The following is a 22,396-nucleotide window of genomic DNA, read 5'->3' as shown; positions in this document are numbered from 1 at the left end:
CGTGGAAACCAGAAACCACAGAACGTGAATAAGATTCTGCAAGTAAGGGAGAAATAAGTGTTGGTAATGGGAAGTGGGTGAGAGCCAAAATAAACTTCTCAACTTCCAGGTGAGCGACTGGAGAGTCTGGAATGTGTGACCAGCTGTCAATTTGTCAGCAAGTTGGTATTTACAACAAAGTCATATATCAGAGCCATTCTTCACTGTAATTGGTAATTACTTCAGTCACTCACATGGAAATTGATTATAATTTATCTCAGTTCTTCAACATTAGCGGTTAATTTTCCCATAGTTGCTCGATGTTTCTAAATGTCATTCAGTTTCTGTGCAACACGGTCACCATGTCACTTCTAGTTTGGACAGAACTTAAGGTCAAGATGTTCAGATCCATAAAACCACAGAAAATACATAGCCAGGGATAAATGGATAAAACAACACTGAGAACAGGAATACCAGAGGGTAAAGATGCACAGCTGTGCCAAATCTTGCCAGAAGAGGAAGTAAAACTCTAACTAAAACATGGAAACAACTAAAACAACATAATGTAGAAAGATAAGTGAATCAATAGAGGAAGAAATATGGGAGGACGAGACAGAGCAGGGGGATTACTGTTACTACAAATACAAGAACCAAGCACCAGAAAATAAAAAAAAACTAAACTCATCCCTAGAAAATTGTAAAAAAGAAACCAGAGACTACTTGCTAACAAAGTAAAAACAGGAAAATACCCTTAATACTTAATACTGAGACAGACTACAGTGTACAAAAGGAGCCCCAGAGAAACATAAATAAAAAACTTATGAACAGCAACTAGAAATCAAGTATAACAAAAGATAAAAATCAAAACCCCAAGCCACCAACGAAAAACAGACATAAAACTAAGAACATAGAATCACAGTGAAATCAAACAGAGGGGAGAGGATGTGGAGGAGGGAAGAATGCTGAATGCTAAATACAAATGAACCACTACCAGAAAGGATAGAAAGACAAAGGGAAATGCTTTAACAACTAAATAAACTCCATAAACACAAAAAGTCAGCAGAACTAAAATACAAGGACTAAAGGGTACAAATACTAAACTAAATGAAACCAAAACCACACAGAAGCATAATGAAACCAGATAGAAAACAGTTAATGATAAACACTATTTCAAGACATGCGTTGTATGTGTAGTCCACAGTTGATTTTAAACAGTGATGGAAGTTATTCTTCATTAACTATAAATAAAGTTTACGACTCAGTGAGTTTGTGCCAGTGCTGAAATAAGGGGGAAAATAAAGTAAAATGGTTCCATAAACACTTTACTAAAGAAAACTGTAGTTGGAGCAGAGTCTTTCTCATGGCTCTGTATGTCATTATCTAAATCAACAGCTTGTTCAGCTGTCATGACAATCATCATAATTTTTCTCTAAGCTGTTTGAAGACTTGTCATCAGAGCCCACCATGTCTAAATCAGGGATGTCACACTCATGGTACATTGAGGTCCACACACAGCGCACTTTGATCTGGAGTGGGATGAATGAAACTGCACTTTCTGTCAGTGTAAAGACGTTTAGACAGTGAAAAACAGAAACTGGTTTTCAGGTCTGTCATTTAATTACTTATTACTTAACTACTTTGGTGTAGCATAACTGGCTTTGGTCTATAAAACTTGATGATGTTAAAAGTCCAAAGATTTATGGCCTCCTTTTCCAAAGCTGTCCAGCAGGTTGAAGTCTTTGCTGGCCCTATTCGCCTCATTTTTGACCCACCGGACTAGATCTGTAAGGTTTGATCAGTATTTGTCGGTTGTACCAACATCCAAGTTATGGACAAAAGATAACTGTAGTTTTGAGGTTGTGGGCCCCAAATCATGGCACATGGATGTAAGACTCATTGAAGCTGTTCATGTTTCTAAAATAAAGAAAGAGGCTTGCCTTTATTTAGTTTTATCTGTTTATGCTATTTTAATTGTTGCATCTTATTCTGTATTGCGAAACACTTTGTGAATGTTGTTATTGAGAAGCGCTATTTAAATAAAACCTTACTCACTAACAGCGGAAACATTTGCTCTTTTTAGATGTTGTTTTTTTTCCTCTCTCTCAGCTGCCATTTCCGAGTTCACTCTGAATTTGCATGATGTAAATATGGGGAAGTGATTGTAGGATGGTTGGCGGCTTCAGTTTAGTGTAGTGTAGCCGTCAGTAAAATGAGGAACATAGTGCATCGTGGTGCTCTGATAAACGTGATGAAACGTGCTCTTCCTTATTCAACACAGTTAGCAACATGTTTCTGAAGTAGAAAACAAACATTAAAATTCTGCATCTTAAATAAATGCAAACCTGTCTTCATCCTTTGTGCTTTATAAAACGGGATCTTAAATTAAAGTTTGCATGTGTTTCCTCAGTATGAAAAACCTCTGTGGCGATGACAGTTATCTTATTTCGAGTCGTCTCTTGTCGCTCATGGGTAGAGGAAACCGAAGTTCCACACTCTTAACCACAGAGCACCATTTGACGGTAAGGAGCTCTGCAGTTCTCAAGATAACACATGCATCTGCTCATGTGTGCATGCAGAAGCATGTTCTGTGTATGTGCACCGTGTGCATACATGTGTGAACCATTGCATCTGTGTGCGGCATGTAGGAGCAGAGACGTGTTGCCTGCGTTTACTTTGCAAACATGGACTGTCACAAAAGCTCACCGTGCCACCCGTCTAACTTCCTGTCGTGTTCAATGAGAGCAAGTTAAAAAACCACAGACAGGTCACGTGAGGCAGCGAGTCTGCCTCCCTCAGACAGTCTTTGTTCACTTTGTGTGACTGCAATCATCAGCTTGGGTCAGTTATTTAGCAAGCGGGGGAGGGGTTTTTTGTGTTTCCCTTCGTAATGATGGTGAAGAAATCGTTGCTGTAGAAAAAAACACAGGAACTAAAAAAGAGGAAGAGGAAGAAGAGGAGGAAAGTGCACACAGGAGTGATGGACATGACAGATGAGAACTGCAGTCCAGCCGTAAGCACAAACGGTGGTGAGTTTCTTGTAGATCTTTTACTTTTTTATAAAACAGTAATTTTAACAGTAATTTTTATTTTAGCTTGCACTCTGGCCCCTTTGAGTGACGCTGAAGACAGACTGATAACGACATTGATAAACAGTCTCACTTGATGATGCAGATGTGCTTTAACGTGTTACAATCAGTATATAATTTGCAAGCATAGTATAATAGTCCTCTTACAGATGTTGGGTAACACTGGGTGTTGAAACTGAGGGCTTCAAGTGCAGTTTTAAGAGTAAAGTAGTGAGCAGATGTCTGACTATTATCGCATTTCTGTGTCTGTGTCATTCAGCTTATCCGGTGCGGTGCATTGAGGAAGTACTTCTCCCTTTCTTCACAGATGAGAGCCTGCAGGCCACCATGAAGCCACAACACCCCCCTGCCTCAGACAGTAGCCCCCCTGCTCTTCAGGAACTTAGGCTGGTCCTCCTTGGCCGGAAAGGAACCGGGAAGAGCGCCGCAGGCAACACGATACTGGGAGGAGTGGGGGGATTTGAGAGCGGGAAGCCCACAGAGGAGTGTGTGAAAAGGCGAGCTGATGTGGTGGGGCGAAAACTCACAGTGGTGGACACACCTGGGTGGGAGTGGTACTACCCGCTTAATAGCACTCCAAACTGGGTGAGGAGAGAAACTTTGAGAAGCGTGTCGCTTTGTCCTCCCGGGCCTCACGCTGTGTTGCTGGCCGTGCGGGCCTGTGCTTCTGTGACAGATGACTACATCATAGAGATTGAGGAACACCTGGAGCCGCTGGGGAAACACGTGTGGGAGCACACTATGGTGCTGTTCACCAGAGGAGACGAACTGGGCATGGGCACCATGGGGCAACGAATCGTGTCAAGCGGCCCGTCGCTCCACAGACTCCTGCAGAAGTGTGGAAACAGATACCATGTTGTGAATAACCGGAGCAAAGGAGATGGGACACAGGTTAAAGAGCTGATAAGGAAGCTGGAGGAGATGGTAGATAAGAAGAAGGATGGAAGCAACCATTTAGAGATGGATACCATCGTGTTGGGGCTGGAGGCCGATGGGAAGAGGAGAGCCAGGGAGAGGAGAAAGAAACAGCGACAGATGGAGGCGCAGATGCAGAGAGGGACCATCAAAGCCACTCTCATTAGTAAGTCTGTTTATTTTTATAACACTTCCCAAGTTTTCTTAAGTTTATGAAATCATTTCATATGATTAGAAGGCCCAGAAAAAAGGTTGATCGAGACCGGAACAAAGTTAATATCAGTCGTCACTGCATCACAAAGATGGAGGAATTATAAATGATGATATTCAACAAGCATCAGGTGCAAACACAAAGTTTAGTTTGTGCCAAAATTATCTTAAGATCCACACTGTCTGCACCAGCCACTTTATTAGGTACACCTTGCTAGCACCATGTTTGACCCCCACCTTGAATGGACTTAATGTGTTTGTAAGAAGAGCTTCAGTCATGATTTAGAGTTTATCTTTACACAGAAACAGCACTGATAAGTGACTTCTCATCACTTTAAAGGTTTTGCATTAGTTTCATTAGTTAGTGCTAGTATTAATTTCGTTTTCCTTTTTGCCTTCAGCACGGCCTTAATTCTTTGTGACACAGATTTAACAAGGTACTCGAAAAATTCTCAGGGATTTTGCTTCATATTGACATGATAAGCTCACACAGTTGCTGCTCATCTGCGATATTAACCTCATGTTCCACCACATCCCAAAGGTGCCCTATTAAATTGAGACCTGGTGACTGGAAGGTAATTTAAATACAGTGGACCCATCGTCATGTTCAAGAAACCAGTGACAATTGTTTGTTATCCTGCTAGAAGTAGCCATCACTGTCGTCACAGAGCATATACATCTTTACAGCTGGAAGTGAAAAAGTGATTGTCAAATGTTTTTTCAATGTGTTCAGTTCAGACATAGACATTGTGCATAATTTTGGCAATTTTGGCACAAATAAAACGTCACAGACCAGAAATACAACTCTAAATAACAGTGCTGATTTGTGTTTAGGTAGGTTGTATTTGCTAGGATGAAGCTCAGAAGCTGATAGAGACTGAAGTCATTAAAGTAATGTGATTATTAGATTTAAAGTGAAAAGAAACACAAGTGTGGCTCTATGTTTTCTAGTGTGTAAGTAGTGGTAACACTACTAACTATAACCAAAATCACAGGGAGTCACACAGATCTCCGCAGGCTTACAGAGCCTGTTTTTGTCTTATTATAGGATCTTACAATTACAGTTTTTATTGTAAGGCTGAGTTTTACCTGATTTTCCTCTTGAAAGCTCTGATGAACGTCTCTCTTGTTACCTGCACAGCAGAGAAAGTCAGTCCCAAGTTGTAAATAAATTAAGCCTGTACTAACACATAGAGTACTCAGGTAAATGTAGCTTTGTTTACTGTACAAAAAATAGAGATTTCATTCATTAAAGTGTTTCAGAAACGTCTTCATTTAAACATAGACAAAGAAGACAGAGTTTTATATTGCAACATTTTGATTATTGTCTTTTGATTGGCCAACATTTATGTGTAGTTAGTGTTATATCCCCACCTCTTGCTTTGGGATGCTGTAGTTAGTGCTTGAGATCCATGGAGATGGAGATATTTTTCAATATGACTTTTAAATTATTTTAAGGTGGAAAAAAATACCCGTTTACGTGTGAATGTAGCCTGAGCGATTATTCTGGGCTATTTTTTTTTTTTTACAAAAAATATAAAAAATTAAATGAAAAACATGAAATATTTGGAGATTACAGCTGGGTTATGGCATTAAAATAGTTCTCTTTTACTGAAAATGTCCCCTTTTTTTCCTGTCAGGCGATGGTCCACAGGGTTCTGAGCTGGATGCCCACCAGTCTTTCTCCAAATCCCCTCGACGTCTTCCTGAGATCAGACTGGTTCTACTGGGCGAGCGTGAAACTGGAAAAAGTTCTGCTGGGAACACCATCCTTGGAAAACCAGGGTTCTTCCAGTCGGGAGCCGTAACAGAAGAGTGCATTCGTCAACAAGCGGAGGTGGCCATGCGGCTGGTGACTGTGGTGGACACGCCGGGCTGGGAGGCGGGTGTGGCAGGTGCAACTCCAGAGAGAGTGAAGAGAGAGATTGTCTGCAGTGTATCTTTGTGCCCTCCGGGTCCTCATGCACTCCTGCTGACCTTGAGGGTGGACACACTGGTGAAAGCGGGACATGTGAGAGAACATCTGGAACTTCTGGGAGAAGGTGTATGGAGACACACAATCTTGCTGTTCACCCATGGAGATCAACTCAGAGAGGGAGTGGATATTGAGCAGCACATCCAGAGTGGAGGCAGGGACCTGCAGTTGCTTCTGGAGAAGTGCAGGCGGCGATACCACGTCATCAGCAGTGTAGATGGTGGAGGAAGAGGAGGTAGAGGTTCCAGTAAGGTGACAGAGCTGCTAGAGAAAGTGGAAAAGATGGCAACAATGAACAGATGCGAGGCTTTTTCCGGTCTGGTTCAAGAAGTCAGGGATTTGAGCCAACAAAGAAACGAAAAGTTCAACCAACGTCTGAAGGAGATGGCAGATAAGATGCTTCGTCAGGAGGCGGAGCTGAAGAACATGAGGGACAGGGAGATGAAGAGCATCAGATGGTTCTTTGATAGAAGGAAGAAGGTGAAATCTCCAGGAAAAGCTGACATTCAAAAGGAAGAAGCGGAGGATGAAGACATGAGAGTCGGCGAGAGGAAGAACGATTTCGGTGAGCTGGAGGAGAGGATGCGATGGCTGACAGAGGACAGAGAGAAAGAAATTCAGGATCTGAGCCTGGAAAAGGAGAGAATCCGCATAGCACTGAGCCAAGCTCAACAAGAAAGGGAAAAGCTGCTTTACAAACTGGAGATAAAAGAGAGAGAGATTGAGGAACTGCAGGAAAGAACCGAGGAGCAGCAAATTAAGCTTCTCGACCTTGAGCGTGCCAGCGTAGAAAAGGAACATGAGACAAAACAAAGGGAGGATGCTTTTAGAGCAAAGACACAAGAATGGATGAAAGAATATGAGAAACTGAGGCAGACCATAGAGCTCCTCAACAAAGAGATATCTGACTGGACTGAAAAACACGAGTCTTTAATAGCAGAAATCAGCCGGACTAAAACCCACTATGAGAACACTCTAAAGAGAACAGTACAAGAAAAAAACAGGGAGACGGCAGAGATGGAACAAAAACTAAGGAGTGAGATGGAAGTAAAGCTGCTCGAAAAAGACAAACTGATGGAAGAACTGAGGAAGAAAGCCTCGGAGGAAAAACAGGTAACTCTCAATAACGTAAAACAACATGAGACAGATATGGAGAGGAAATTGGAAGAAATCAAATCACAGCATAAGAAAGAGATTGAGGTAAAAATACAGGAGAAGAAAGCAGAGATAAAAGACATAAGGAAGCAGCATGAGGAAGAGATGGCCACAAGGATTAATGAAATAGAAAAAATGATGGAGACAGCAAAAGTTCAACAACAGCAAGAATATGAAAAGAAGATGAAAGAAAAAGCTGATGACTTGGAAAGGATGGCACAAGAGCACGGTGATGAAATAAAGAACATACAGCAAGAAAAACAAAGGCAGGCCGCAGAGCTGAAAGAGCTGTTTGCTAAAGAAAAGAAGGAATGTGTGGAGGCCAAAGAGAAAGCAATAGCAGATATAGAAGAAAAGTGCCGTGCACAAATGGAAGAAAAGATGCTGGAAAATGAAAAAGACAAAGAGATGATTCATCAAAACCACAAAAGAGAACTGGAACAAAAGATGAGGGAGAAAGAAAAGGAGATAGAGGCCTTAAAACATCAGCATCAAGAGATGACGCTAAAAATCAGTGAGATGGTAAATCTGATGGAGACGAGAAGTGCCCAACACCAGGAGGAAGTTCATAAAAATGTGAAACAAAAGGAGGAGGATGTGGAGAGGATCCAACAACAGTACACTGAAAAACTAAGGGGCGTAGAGCAAGAAAGGCAAAAGGAGACTGAAGAGCTGAAACAACAGTTCGCAAAAGAAATAGATAAACAACTGCAGGAAAGACAGAGACAGATAAGAGACTTGGAAGAAACATATGCTGCCCAAGTTGAAGAAATAAAGCTAAAGCATGCAAAAGAAAAGCAAATCCTGAATCAGAACCATGAAAAGTATGTTCTGGAAAAACTGCAAGAGAGAGATCGGCTAACAGAGGAGTTAAAGTGTCAGCTTAAAAACGAAATCGAAGAAAGTGAAAAGGACAAAGAACAATACAAGAGAGAGATGGAGCAAACGCTGGAGGAGAAGGAAAAAGAGATCGAGGAGTTTAAAGCGTTTGTGGAAGAAATGAAAGAAAAAATGCAACAACAGCAGGAGAAAGAAAGGGATCACTTAAAAAGCATGCAAGAGACTGAGCAACAGCTGCAAGAAAAGGAAAAGGAAACAGAGGAGATGAAATCCAAACTCATGGAAATGAAGGAGAAGCTTCGACAGATGGAGGAGAAAGAAAATGATTATTTGAACTACAAAAAAGCTTTGGAGCAAAAACTGGAGGAACAAGAGGCAGAATTAGAAAGGTTAAAAGAACGTTTAAAGGAGCTCGAGCAACGGTTGCAGCAGACAGAAGAGGAAAGAGAAAGAGACAAGTTAAATCACGAGAAACAGATGGAGCAATCTGCGGAAGAAAACAGCCGAGTGATAGAAAAGTTAAAACAACACATTAAAGATATTGACGAGATCCTGCAAAGAAAGGAAGAAGAAAGAGGGGAAATCATTCTCAGCCAAAAGAAAGAGGCAGAGCAACGGCTGCAAGACAAAGAACAAGAGATGGAGGAGGTGAGACGGCAGCTTTTAAGTGACATGGAGAGAAAACTGAAAGAGAAGGAGGCTGACATTGAAAGCGCCAAACAGCTGGCCGACACCAGGGAGACACGATGGAAGGAAGAGCAGAAGGTGAAGGATGAGAAAGCGGCGAACGAGGTGAACAAGCTGATAGAGATCATCGACAAGAAGACAAAGGAACTGACACAAGCCCAAAGTCTTCTTGCACAGAGAGACGGCGAGATCGATGAGGCAAAACAGACATGTGCGAGCTTCTTAAGAGAAATAGAAGAGCTGAAAGAAAGCAACGACCGCAAAACATCCGCTATCGACGAGATACAGCAGCGGCAAAAAGACCAAGAGATGGAAAAGGATGCGGAAATGACAGAAAAACTGCAGGAGAAAGAGAAAGAGCTTGACCGCCTCAGGCAAAGAGACAGGGAAAATGAGAAGGAGACCGTCCAGCTGAGGCTAACAATCGAGCAGACAAAGTCAGAGCTGAAGGAGCTCACTGAGAAAATGGAAAAGGAGATGACGGCCATGATTCAGGAATACGAAAAGGAGATCAAGATGAAAGATGAGGATATTGAGTCAATCACACAGGAAAAGGACAGCACCATAAGTCGGCTAGAGGAAGAAACGCTTAAGAGCATTCAGGTCATCACAGAGAAATACAAGTTAAGTCAGAAGAGAGTTGAGGAGCTGCAGGAGCAAAATGAGATGATGAGAAAAGAGACTGACAACCTCAGAGCTAAGTGTGAGGAAGTGAAGAAGGAGAGTGATGAAGAGGTCAGGAAATATCTCAGTGGATACGAGGAAATCCAAATCACGCTAAGAGAGAAAGATCTGGAGCTGGGGCCTTTAAAAGACATCAATGCCCAACTAAAAGTGGAGCTAGAAATGGTGAAGGAGAGAGAAGATGAGACCAAGGCGCAGATGAATGAGCTGAGAGAGCATTTTGAGAAGCAGATGACAGAGAAACAAAGCGAACAGAGAACAAGGGATGAGGAGCTCAAAGAGAAATTCCTAAAAAGGGAGAAAGAAGTGAGTGAAAGGGAGCAAGTTCTGCTACGAAGCGAAGAAGAGCTGAGCAAAAGACGTCACGACATCGATGCACAACAGGAGGAGCTTGGCAAAAAACAGGCAAAGTTGGAAAGTAAAGAACAAGAACTTAGAGAAGTGGAAATGAGTCTGCAAATAAAAGAACAAAAGGAACGAGAGGAGAAGGATAAATACGAGCAAGAAGTGCAGCAGAAGGCGCAGAATGTTGAGAAAATGGAGAGGGAGCTGGAAAGCTTACTGAAAGTCCTGGAGGGCAGACAAAAGGAGCTAAGCTATCACGGTCACGATCTACAGAAGAAGGTCAGAGGACTGAAAGACCAAGGGAAAGAGCTGAAAGACAGGGAGTACTACTTGAAGAACGAAGAACAGGAGTTGCTCAATTGGAAGTCGGAGCTGCAGATGCAGAACGAGCACGTGAACTACACAACACAGCAGTTGAATGAGATGGGCAGGGAAATGACTCTGCTGAAGGAAGAGCTTCGCAAGAAGGAGAGGAATCTAAAGGAGTCGCTGAAAAAACTGAGCACGTGGGAGCAGAACCTCAAAGAGCGAGAGGAAGAGTTGAGCCGGAGACAGCACAGCGTTTTGGAGAACGGAGAACACGGGACTGATGATAAGAGATCGGAAGACAGCTCGCCTTTAGAGTGCCGAGAGGTCAGCGAGAGGAGGGAAAGAGGAAAAGGAAAAGATTCAGATAATGAAGATCAGACGATGAAAACAACTTTGTCAGCTGCAGAGAGCAATAACTGTCATCTTGAAACACTAAAAGTTGAAACGCTGACGGAGACAAGGAAGACAAAAGTGAGACAAGAAGCGGCCGAAAGTGCAAAGGTGATCGGCGAGTTGAAGCTCCTGTCTCGACCTCGCACAAGAGCAAACAACAAAGGCTCTCCCGGGTCAGATTTGAGGGTGATGGTTTTGGGAGAGACCTGGTCTTCCTGCTCCCCTGCTGGTGTCACCATCTTGGGTGGAGAAGCGCCCAGATTCAGCGGCTCTAGTTTCAGGTCGTGGAAAGGCCAAATAGCCGGAAGGCGCCTCGCCGTCGCAGAGCCGCTTGGCCTGAGGTGGCGAGACGGACCCGACGAGGCAAACGCCTCTCAGCTGAAAGGCATTCTCGACAGCATCTCCTGGTGTCACCCGGGTCCCCACGTTGTCCTGCTGCTCATGCCGGCCTTCCTGACCTGCACGCAGAAGTACAGAAGAGCCGTGGAGGAGCACATGAGCCTGCTCGGACAGGAGATCTGGCAGCGCGCTCTGGTGCTGTTCACGTGGGGGGAGATTTTAGGGGAGAGCGCAGAGCAGCACATCCTCAGGAACGGAGAACTGATGGGGCTCGTAGAGCGCTGCGGGGGCAGGTACCATGTGCTGACCAGCAAAAAGAATAACGCCGCAATTGAAGGCTTATTCGACAAGATGGATGACATTGTTACACTGACCAGCAGAGAGCAGTTTCCGGTGTAAAACTTTTACAGAACTGATTGAATTCATCATGCAAAAAATAAAAATGTTATAATGTATATTTCCTCCTAATATGTAATAATATTTGAATAAATGTGACTAAAGGAAGGATAAGCTCTCACATCTGGATTTTTGCTACAGATCATCTGTAATCAGTCTGATTAGTTTTACCTTTTCAAGCCTCGAGTTTAGAGTGTTTGATCGAGCTGCTGCATTTATAACACAGTCTCATGGGTGTCAGGCCACACAATGAACTGATTAACTGATTCATGTGGGACAATAACTGTAGTTTGAAAAAGCAAGTATCATTTAACCGCTAGATCCAAACAGGTCTGCTGCATTTATACTTTGGTGTTTGTTTATCTCCAGGTTTGCAATGACTCAGGTTAAAATAGAGTTCATGCCTCTAAATTTAAAAATCTTTTCTCTGTGTCGCCTGGGTTAGATTTAACATAAGATAAGTGCAATGTGAAAAAATATGTGACACATAGAAAAAAACACATCCCACTGAAACACATTTATTCCAAAGCTGTGCTGACTGTCACAAAAAAGGCATTTTGTGTGTGTGCACATGAACAAGCACCACATTCTGTGACTAACTCAGGATTAGCCATGAGACTGACTGTGTGTGTATGAAGTTACATGATTGGTAGTTAGTCTTTTACCAGGATTACTCAGAAAGTTATGGATGGATGTGGACGGAAATATTTTCGGAGATAGGTCTTAGCTTAGGAATTTTTAAATGTATTCTTTCTCACTGTGATATAAGGCAAAACTGAACATTTGACATCACAGCTTCACAAATGCCTATCAATGTGACACAAGGACGCTTGGGAATATCTTTATTTTCTTAAGAAGACTGTGAAATTCATCACCCTTTATATCCTTCTGGATCCAGGGATTCAGTCTGAGCGTGGCATCAGGGGAATTTTGAGCCTCGGTGGAAGTGTGTGGTCTCCTGTTTTTATGAGGTCACACTAGCGATAAAGAACAAAGTGTTTTAAAAGCTTGTCATTTATTGGATAAATGTGAAATCTTAATCTAAAACCTTTATGGCTGTTAAAAATTTGTAAGAGTAAAATGTACGATGACACGACACCGGTGTGTTTGAAACATGTGGGATGCTGCCTGCAGGTCAGCTAAAGTTCATCTATATGTGTTTCATCATGTTAAACTTATACATCACGCTATTTATATCTCTTAATAAAGCTATATATATCTTTATCTTCCTATATATCTATATTGATATCTATATATATATATATATATATACATAGACAGTGATATATAGACACAGTATATATCTCCTATCCGGCGTGCACCCTGCCTCTCGCTCTGTGACAGCTGGGTTAGGCTCCAGCCCAACCGTGACCCTGAATTGGATAAGCAAAAGAAGATGGATGGTTGGATGGATAAATACATATGCGTATATAAATATTCATATAAAATTATCTAACATGGTCTCACACGTACACATGTATATTTACATATTTCTATATATAAAATAATCGGACATGATTTTTCAGATGAACCTTGGCTGACCTGCAGGCAGCATTTAAGCCACTTTCATACTTCATCCACAAGGTGGAGACCTTGTGTCAGTGTAGAGATTACCAAAGTAATCAGTGTTGAAAGTCACAGATTATAAGGAGTTGATGGTGAAAGTATAGTGAATATATATATATATATAAATATATATAAAAATATATATATATTCGTTTTTTACCGTGTTTTACAATTTTCTGTGTAAATGGCTACTTTTAAAAGGAAAGAGTACACAAAGCCTGAGTAGCAGGCCCCTGCTCCGTCTTGACTGGAGGCATTTCAGGAGAACCAAACCGTCTCGCAATTATAACCCCAGGGAGCCTCCCACATGCTGAGAGGACTCCTGCTTTGACAAGTAAATTATGACTCTTGATGAGAGGAGTACGGCTTTCTCAGAATGCAATTTTTGACAGCCAGAAAAATGCGGGTGGATACATACAACAACTTCCATCATCCGCCGAGCCAGATGCAGCATCCAAAAACACTTGTGTGCAATCATCAGGCTAATAATTATGTAGTGTGAGTGCTGGTCTGTAGCTAACATGGCAGCAATGTTTTTATAATCTGTCCATTCAATGCGAGCTGCCTTTAGAGGCGAGATGAGAGGGTGTTGTGTCAAGATGGAGCTCTGCTCTTTTGATCATCTCCGCAGGGTAGGCCTGCTTTCAAAGCGTCTGGGGGGAAATTAGGAAGAAAAAAGTTGTCAAATTAAAGTTGATGGAGACATAATTTTCATACATTTAGCATAATGTCTTAAAGATATGAGGCAGCCAACACAAACCCAGCTATAATATCCCATAAGCATTGCTCTTTTTCATTTGTAAATCCTTTAGATTTATCATTACATACATTATTTATAATATCACAACACTTGATTTATTGATTATAAGTTTGCATTGATTTGAGTGCATTTCTGAAAAAATGGTAATAGCCATAAAAATAGATAGATAGATAGATAGATAGATAGATAGATAGATAGATAGATAGATAGATAGATAGATAGATAGATAGATAGATAGATAGATAGATAGATAGATGTGCGTGTGTAACATAAATATTATAGCAAACAAATAATAGTCTTGTAAATTTGCTTTCTATCATGGACTTTGTTGCTCTTTTGGTTCTGAAAGCACTCAATCTTTGAATGATTTCACAAACTGACATAAGACTTTGCTGTCCTACAGACTAAAAACTGCTGTGATTATACATTGAGCGGCCACTTTATTAAGTACACCTTGTTACTACCATGTTGAAACACCTTTTGCCTTCATAACTACTTTAATTCTTCACGACACAGTTTCAACAAGATGCTGCAAACATCCTTTCAAGATTTTGGTCCATATTGACATGAAAAAATCATACAGTTGCAGATTTGTTGGCTGCTTATCCGTGATGCGAATCTCCCGTTTCACCACATCCAAAAGCTACTCCGTTAGATTCAGCTCTGAAAACTGTGGAGGTCATTTGAGTACAGTGAACTCACTGTCAGGTTTAAGAAACCAACTGAAGATGATCGGAGCTTTGTGACAAGAAGTGCACCTATTTTCTGGAAGCAGCCATCAATAGATGGGTACATTGCGGATGTAAATGGATAGATATGGTCTGTCACTCCGTTATAGCACCATCAGCAACACAAGCCAGGATGGGTCTGTGTTTTTATGCTGTTTATGCCAAATTCTGACCCTACTATCTGAATGTTGCAACAAAAATCAAAACTAAGCAACATTTTTCCGATCTTCTTTTGTCCACTTCTGTTGAGCCTGTGCCCACTGTAGCCTGAGTTTCTTGTTCTTAGCTGACAGCAGTGGCACCTGATGTGGTCTTCTGCTCTAGCCCATCTGTGCATTGAGATGCTCTTCTGCATACCTTGGTTGTAATAAGTGGTCATTTGAATTATTGTTTCCTTCCAATCATCTGAAAGCAGTCTGACCATTCTTGTCTGACCTCTGGCAAAAACAAAGCATTTTCACTCAGGAAACTTAGGGAACATAAACTTATGTTTGGACCAATTCTTAAGAGATGGTTGTGTACAAACATGCGGGTACTTGCATTCCAAAAAACACAAATAGGCCTTCACCTCATAGAGAAACATTAATAATCTACAAGTTTAGGATTTTGAAAGTAGAAGCATATAAAATGTGTTTATTATGTGAACTGTGACCCCAGGAAATCCATCACGCCTGTTCTTCTTTCCATTCAAGGTCACTCGGCATCCAAAAATCACCACTATATCTGTGAGATCAAAGGTGAATACGTGCTCCACATCAGGATTGTCTCACTGAATGGTGAAAACAGTGTTTGATGAAACGACTCTTGGGCACTCATTTCGGTTTTAGCTGGCATTATTTCAGATTAAGGCAAAATGCTAACCCTAGTTTATCTTTATTTGGAACCTTTTAAGGTCCTGAATGAGGCTTTTTGGAAAATATGGAAGAGGGCCACATTTACATCCACCACAATAGACAGGAACAGCTCAGTCAATCACGTCCACAAATGCTGGAAACAAAATTACTGGGCTGCGTTAAAACAGAAGTTAATGGTTTGGCTGATTTCTATTAAGGTCTGTGCACTCTCATTTGAATAATGGTCTTTCCAGCTCTGTTTTTTTCTTTTCGGTACTTGACCCGGGAAGGAAATAAATGTGATTCCGCTTTAACACCTCCATTAATATTCAAGTGCCTTTAATACTCCAGGTTTAATTCGGATTCACCGTAATTAGCACGGCAGCCTGGTGCCAGTTTATGACAACTCATGTTGTGATTGCACATTTGCTGATGCTAAAAAAAAAGTGCCATTCAGAAAACACAAAGCCACTGCGAGGATCGAATACCTGGAAGACAAGATAGTGATTTGTTCACCGTGCTCGAGGATGATTAGTCACAACAAAGAATCTGATGCTTCGGTCACGTATGACGAATGCTTTGAATGAGCGTATCTTTATCACCATGACGCACTGATTTAAAGTTTCAAGCCAGTTTTCTTCCTTTTGTGCCTGTTGACATGAAACCCCACGCTTTTGATTCAATTATGCAAATCCATTTGGTCTTATAGTGTTTTTATAGCTGCATCTTTAAATTAAATCTAAATTGCCCATTATTGATTAATTGAAGTGAAACTAATTTATTAGAAAGCATGACTCCTATGTTGCATTTCCAGTTTGAAATGTAGGTATCTGCGTGATTGTGGTTGCAAAGGTCAGCACTGATCCCTCGGTCCTTATTGAACCTGATGGACCATGAGGAGATCCAAATCTGCGCTCCCTACTGACTCTCCCCACCCCAGCCACCTCCCAGGGGATGCATTTAGATAGCATTAGTCTTTCGAAATGAGAAGGACCGTTCCACACAGTTACATAAACCACCGATGGTCCCACACAGGCCCTCTGGAGTATGTACCCAAAGTAGTTGTAGTGTAAAGGAGCGCCACAAAAGCACAAAATGTTCTTGCCGGAGTAAAGAGGTGGCCAGATGTCTCAGAGAGCAGCCACTTTAGCTGAGCTTGAAACCAGAGTCGACTTGTCGTGTATGAATTGTTCATATTTTGGATGTTGGGGAGAGTTGGTTATTAAAAAATCAAACTGTACAGTGATCTAGTGTGCAACAACACATAACAGCACAAGAGGCAGGCGCTGTTGGCATTAGTTATGTAGATATATGGAGAAACCAGCTAATTATAACAGAAAAATGTGTAAAATGAGGAGATTATGATTGTTGAATGACAGTGTGTTTATGATTTTCAGAAAAAAAATCGAAGAGGCTGCCATTTTTTTTTCCTTTGTGTTTGTTCGCATTCCTCCTCCTCCTCGCCTGCTGAAGATGGAGCAAAAGGAGAGAGAGAGAGAACAAGGAAGAGGAGACGATGCTGCAAATGATGAATCCCCCTCTGGACTGCATCCTTTCTGGCTGAGCGCTTCCAGTGGGCCACAGCCAGGTCCTGGAATCTAGCTAATGAGACTCACACCCCACCACCACCTACCCACCCAGCCCGAGGGCTCAATGTCACCCTATTGGCTGAAAACCTGGCAGGAGGCAAATGATTGGCTGATCAAGTCCTGCACGAGCAGCTGTCAGAGCGAGCAACTCACAGCATTCATATCCAGTGTGGCACAAGGTAAAGAAGCTAAATAAGCGAAGTATAAGTATAGACAAACTCAACAACTTGCACACTACAGGTGCTCTGTGGGGCAGACATTTGCATTTTTCTTTTTCTTTTTTAATGTTATTAACTTTTGGTGTAACACATAAGAGTGTCGAATTATCTAAAATAATGTACAAATGTGGCAACATTTTTTTTACTGCTTTTTTATTTGAAGCAGTTTCATGCACATGTACATCACTCTGTGTCTGAAGCAGGCGAGCTGTATTATGATGCGTCCACAGAGGATCTTTTTTTCAGGGCTGTAATTCATTCTTCCTTCAAGGCTTCATTGAACGTAAAAACATTGCAAAACATCATCAGGATATGAATTACTTCCACTCACTGTAAAAAATAAAAATAATAAAAAAGTATGTACATATGGCTTTTATTTATTCAGAGAGACTTCTAAAAGGGGGATTGCAGCAAGAATAAAATATTTTTGTTTTTACTACATATTAAAGACAGAACCTCTTATCTGGAACACCCTACAAATGTTTTTATAGTTGCACTTTGACTTGAATAAGCTGAACAGGATCTGGCCAGCTGGGTCAAAGAGAAACTTTTTTACACACACTGAAACTTTTGTCTTGACAGGTGGTGATGATAGTGGTGAAGAAAGACGTTCCTGGACCCAGGCTTGAAAACAGATGAGAAACGGAGGCTTTCACTTGTTCTTTACCAAGAGAAATGACTTTTTATCACATGAAGATAGTCTGATTTATTTCTAAAATGGTGTATGCGGTGATGTTTTCATTTAGGTTTATTCTGTACTGGTTGAATTACAATTGTTAATTGTATGTATATTTTGCACAGCCTGTACAACACTTTGGTCACCTGAGGTTGTTTTAAATATGATATAGATACAAAGCTTGGTTTGACTTGACCTGACAAATGCCACTTTTAGATGGCTTTTGCAATGAGTCATTTCAATGTTGTGCTATAGTTTGTTTGATTTTTCCTGTGGCTAAATGTCATGTTGACTGGGTTTGGTGACAGTCTTTTTTTTCTTTAAAGTTTGAGGTTTTCTATTTATTAATAAATATTTTCTGTTTGTCTTGTAATCAGCCAATCTATCCACCCATGTTCTTCTTTTTCTTCTTCACTTCAGGTTCGTGGTGGGGCCGGAGCCTATCTCAGCTGTCTTTGCGGGGGAGTCTGGGAACACCATGGACAGGTTACCAGTCTATCAAAGGGTTACAACGCTTACATTCACACCTATGGCCAATTAGCCTTTCACTACCACTGAGACCAACCACCAAATGTTGATGCTGATGAAACTGATAATAGAGCAACAAGCTAGCTGGGATGCTGACTGAAGACAGCAGTGGCTCTCATTTGAGCGTGATTGACAATGCTGAGAGAAAACAAGTGGCGGAGCGTGGGGCACAGAAATGAGAACAAACAGGTGTGTAGTGCAAGTAGTTATGTATTTACATATGACAGGAAGGGAAGTGTTTCAGGTCTGTTTAAGATCCTGAAACCGAAACATAGTATCTCAAAAACATGCATGTCTTCAGACTGTGACAGGAAACTGCAGCCGAAAAGAGCCTACACAGACAGACCTCAGTCAACAGATAAAGTGTTTCCTGTTTCATTGTCGTTACAGAATATTGGTCACTATTTCTTATTGCATTTGAGTTCTTGTTGCCATTTACTCTACATAGAGTTTGAATGCTTGTTTGAACTCTTTAATCTGGAATCTTAGAGTTTAGTTCCCTGAGTGTTGTTCTAACCGTTCCTCCTTCTGTCTCATGGTTCTCTGTTCTCACCTGAATTAGCTCGTTCACGTGTACTATTTCTTTTCATGTTTCAGTCATGGCTGGTTGCTCAATATCTGTTTTACTTCTGTAGTCGCCTCTATATGGAATGGGTGGAGGGAAACCTAACAGCCACAAAGATAGTATCACAAAGATCCCCATCTATTCATAGTGTCTTCATCAGTGACTGCCAAGCCAGCTACTCATGCTGCTGCACCACACAAATCGGTTGCTTGATTTGGCCATACATACAAGGGGAAATTATCTAAAATATTCAGACATATTTTCTACATTTTGCCCAAAAAAATAAAACCAAGGGGGACAACAGAAGTTTAAGACATTAGAAATGTACTGAAGCTTTTTCAGTCCATGTTTGACATTTAGCCTTTCTGTCTGAGTGGCCTCCTTGGAGCTGTGAGTTGAGTACAACAGAAGGTCAGGATGCAAGAAAACCAGATGACGAACATTTCCAGTCCTAGGTGAGCGCACTCTGATCAGTTCACGGTGGCAGATGCCCAAAGGCTGATAAATGGCTGGAATAACCAGAAGAGGGGGAGAAGGCAAAGGAGGAAGATGGTATAGCTACAAAATCATGAGAAAAACAGATTGATATTGGGGAAATCCAAACTGTGTCTGACAAGAAAGCATGGATGGGTTTTAAAGCTGTATGTCCTTAGACATTCACGTGTAAAATGCCCGCCAAGCTCTCCACATAGCAGCCAGATGCATCTCTTCCTTTTTATTTGATTGACTTATGAAGCATTTTAAACCTAAGTCCCCTGACCCCTGAGGTTTCTGGGGGCAGCAGTGCAATTTAATGATCTAACCTTGGTAGAAATAGATGAAAGATGAAGAGAGCCATCAGAGCTACACGTCTTTGAGTGGAATCTGTTGGCACTCTTGTGTCACCCACCCTCTCCCTTCTCCACCCACGTTGGCATCTTTCTCTTTTCTCTTCCTCCTCTCTTTCATAGTTTGTCAATTTGCATCATTTCAAGGCTCTGCTTGCGTTGCCCCTTTAATCATCTGGCAGAGGTTCTATTCGCATTTGGAGAAGCCAGTACTACCGTGTTCGCCTAATACATCACAGTTGGATCACGTAATAACAGATGTTGTCTGAATGCCCAGGAGCAGGGGTCAAAAATTCACAGAGGATGAGCGCACTCCAGCGGCGAGCACAAATCCCCGTGTGTGCAGTATGTGCTCTGTACAGACTGTATGCTCTATAATGTGTTTCGCTTATTGCGCAATGGCTGTCGATGTATACACATATATAGCGATGCGAGCGTGAATGTACAGCTGTAGGCAGTGTTTATTCTAGCGTATTTGCATCACTTGCAAACGGTTTCTCTGCCTCTTCCTGTGCACTGACGCGTCACTGGCAGTTACACACACTGAAACTCCCACACCACATGCCTAATCCAGCATATCCTCGAATGACCTGGTAACCTTATGTAGCTACTTTATATAAGACTGAGCAGAAAAAAAACAGATCTCTGTGATGGAGTAATGGGGTATTACATGACTTATTACTCATGCCCTCGCTCTCTTTTCCACTCTGCAGCAGGACAAGGACGCTTTTTACCTCATTTGAACTCCTTACTTTCTTAATCTCTCAAAGATAAAGAATTTCAATTGCATTTTAGAACAAAATGTCCACCCTCTACGCAGGAAAGGCTTAGCACTATGAACCACACATACACACACAGAGACCACTCCCCTGGCCCCTGTAGAATATTTTAGTGGCTGCATATCTGAAAAGCCAAGTTGGAGAGCTGTCTGGCACCATGTAACACCTTGAAAACGTTTTCTTTCGCCTTTCCTCCAGGATTACAGGGAAGGAGGGTTTTTTTTTTTCTTCTAGTTTTATCTCGATTACTCTTATGAAATTTTGATAAGTGACAGCTCTGGGTTGAGGGTGAGGAGATTAAAGATTAATTCTGCATGTACGCTGAAGTCACTTTGAGAAGAACTATTCTTCCACTGCTTAGTGTGCAAAAGTGTTACATGTTAAGTAGACAGTATCGGTGGCTTGCATGTTGTGGATAAATCCATGCAACTACTGTCCAAGAGTCTTGAGCCAACTCTTATTTCTTTATGTTTTGCTAGAAAGATGAGAAATAGGTGCAGTAATTTACTGAAACATGTACAAACATACATAAAATGCAGTTTAAAAAAAGAGATTGTATAATTCTAACAAGTTTTGAAAATAATATGTAATTTCCAGATGGTATTACATGGTGGATCAAATCAGTTTTGACAAGGTCTCCAACACCACTGACTGCAATGTAGCAACGAATCATGACAGAGCCTCCACATGGCTGTAGACACTCACTTCCATATCCCTTTCCTTACCTCCTCTCAATGATTTTCCTTCCTATTTTTTAAGACGATGACTTTCAGATGGGAATAACCTCATTGGTGCAAAAATACTATTTTATTCCTGTGAAACTGCATCATCTTTGGAAATCACTGCAAATTCAACTAAAGAAATGGGAACAAATGATGTATTTTTGTGACAGGCTGCTGATGACAAAGTGTATAGAGATAGAATTTCAGTTTTGTTCTTTGTTAAGTCATCTATGTGTAGACACAACACTCGTTTATTCCTTGAGTTAAATAACTTTTATGTTTAAATGAAGGTCTGTGTTAACTAGTTATAGTTAACAAAGAAAGAAATAATCAGATACAAGGACTCCACTGAAAATGAATGAAAACACATCAGCAAGGCAAACTTTGAAAGAACCCGGAGAACTATTGCTTTGAAAATGACAAGAAACTCAATTTTCCATTTCTTCCGGAAGAGGAGACAATTTTTGTCACGGCTGGGGCGGCAGTCGTGTGGAGGGTGAGAAAGGAGGATCCAATAGCAGACAATGGCGGAGGTGCAAGTGGGTTTTATTTACAGTGCACAAAACCAAGGTGTGGGCAGAACCGAACATAAACCTAAACTGGGAAAACTAATACAAAACGGAGGACATGGAGCGAGGAGCAGAGAGACACAAAGGAATATGGAATAATGTGGACTACACGGGAGGTTCACAGAGAAACACAGAATACCTAGAAACACAGACGACGCGACGAGAAGCACAGGCAGACACCAACTATAAATACACACACCAGGTAATCAGGAAATAGCACACAGGAGGGGACACAGCTGGAAGTAATGGGCATAACGAGACACAGACCTACAAAGTAAAACAGGAAACACACAGACTGTTTTACAACACAAAACTCGGGGACCTGTAAAGAGCACAGAGGGAGACACAGGTAGGGAAAATAAACACTACAACCAAACCCCAACAACCAATACAAAATCAGAATAAACTAGAAAATAATAATCACAAACTCAAAGCGCCGGGTCACCGACCCAGGACCATGACAATTTTAAGCTCCTTCTGAGTTTCTGAGTACCCTTGTTGTTGTGTTGTCTGTTTTGTTTGGTTTTTTTCTTTATATTAAAAATCTTAATAAACATATTTTTTTAAAATGACAACGAAGACTGGCTGCTGTCTTATATTAGGGTCTTTACCTTATGATAAAAGCTCTTTGAGGCAACTGTTGTTGTGATTTGACACTATATAAATACAGTTGAACTGAACTGAATTTAATTGGAAGCAAACTATAAAGAAAGGAGGAGCGCG

The 22,396-nt window shown here is 41.3% G+C and overlaps 1 protein-coding gene and 1 long non-coding RNA gene across 3 annotated transcripts in view; one reads left to right on the top strand and one right to left on the bottom strand.

The window, feature by feature from the left end:
* Positions 1-22,396, bottom strand: part of LOC146522196 (uncharacterized) — a 360,305-nt gene that overhangs the window by 312,179 nt on the left and 25,730 nt on the right. The window lies entirely within an intron of this gene.
* On the top strand, positions 2,521-16,162 carry LOC146522197 (uncharacterized). Of its 2 annotated transcripts, none has more exons than XM_085155458.1 (3): positions 2,521-3,005; positions 3,325-4,146; positions 5,831-16,162. In XM_085155458.1, exons 1-3 carry the CDS (start codon positions 2,957-2,959, stop codon positions 11,314-11,316), a joined length of 6,357 nt encoding a protein of 2,118 aa, XP_085011584.1. In that variant the 5' UTR covers positions 2,521-2,956; the 3' UTR covers positions 11,317-16,162. The 2 variants fall into 2 exon arrangements, with proteins under 2 accessions (XP_085011584.1, XP_085011585.1); XM_085155459.1 differs by having other exon boundaries at positions 3,373-4,146; positions 5,831-12,565.

Source organism: Neolamprologus multifasciatus, chromosome 3 (assembly GCF_963576455.1).
Source record: "Neolamprologus multifasciatus chromosome 3, fNeoMul1.2, whole genome shotgun sequence".
Taxonomy (NCBI): domain Eukaryota; kingdom Metazoa; phylum Chordata; class Actinopteri; order Cichliformes; family Cichlidae; genus Neolamprologus; species Neolamprologus multifasciatus.
The sequence above is the reverse complement of the archived record's forward strand: the minus strand, read 5'-3'. Positions and strand labels throughout refer to the sequence as shown.

Bases quoted from the DNA above. Each gene is read 5' to 3' on its own strand.
- LOC146522197 (XM_085155458.1), top strand. From the start codon at position 2,957: ATGGACATGACAGATGAGAACTGCAGTCCAGCCGTAAGCACAAACGGT. The intron at 3,006-3,324 runs GTGAGTTTCTTG...TGTGTCATTCAG, and splicing joins AGCCGTAAGCACAAACGGTG to CTTATCCGGTGCGGTGCATT. The intron at 4,147-5,830 runs GTAAGTCTGTTT...TTTTCCTGTCAG, and splicing joins CATCAAAGCCACTCTCATTA to GCGATGGTCCACAGGGTTCT.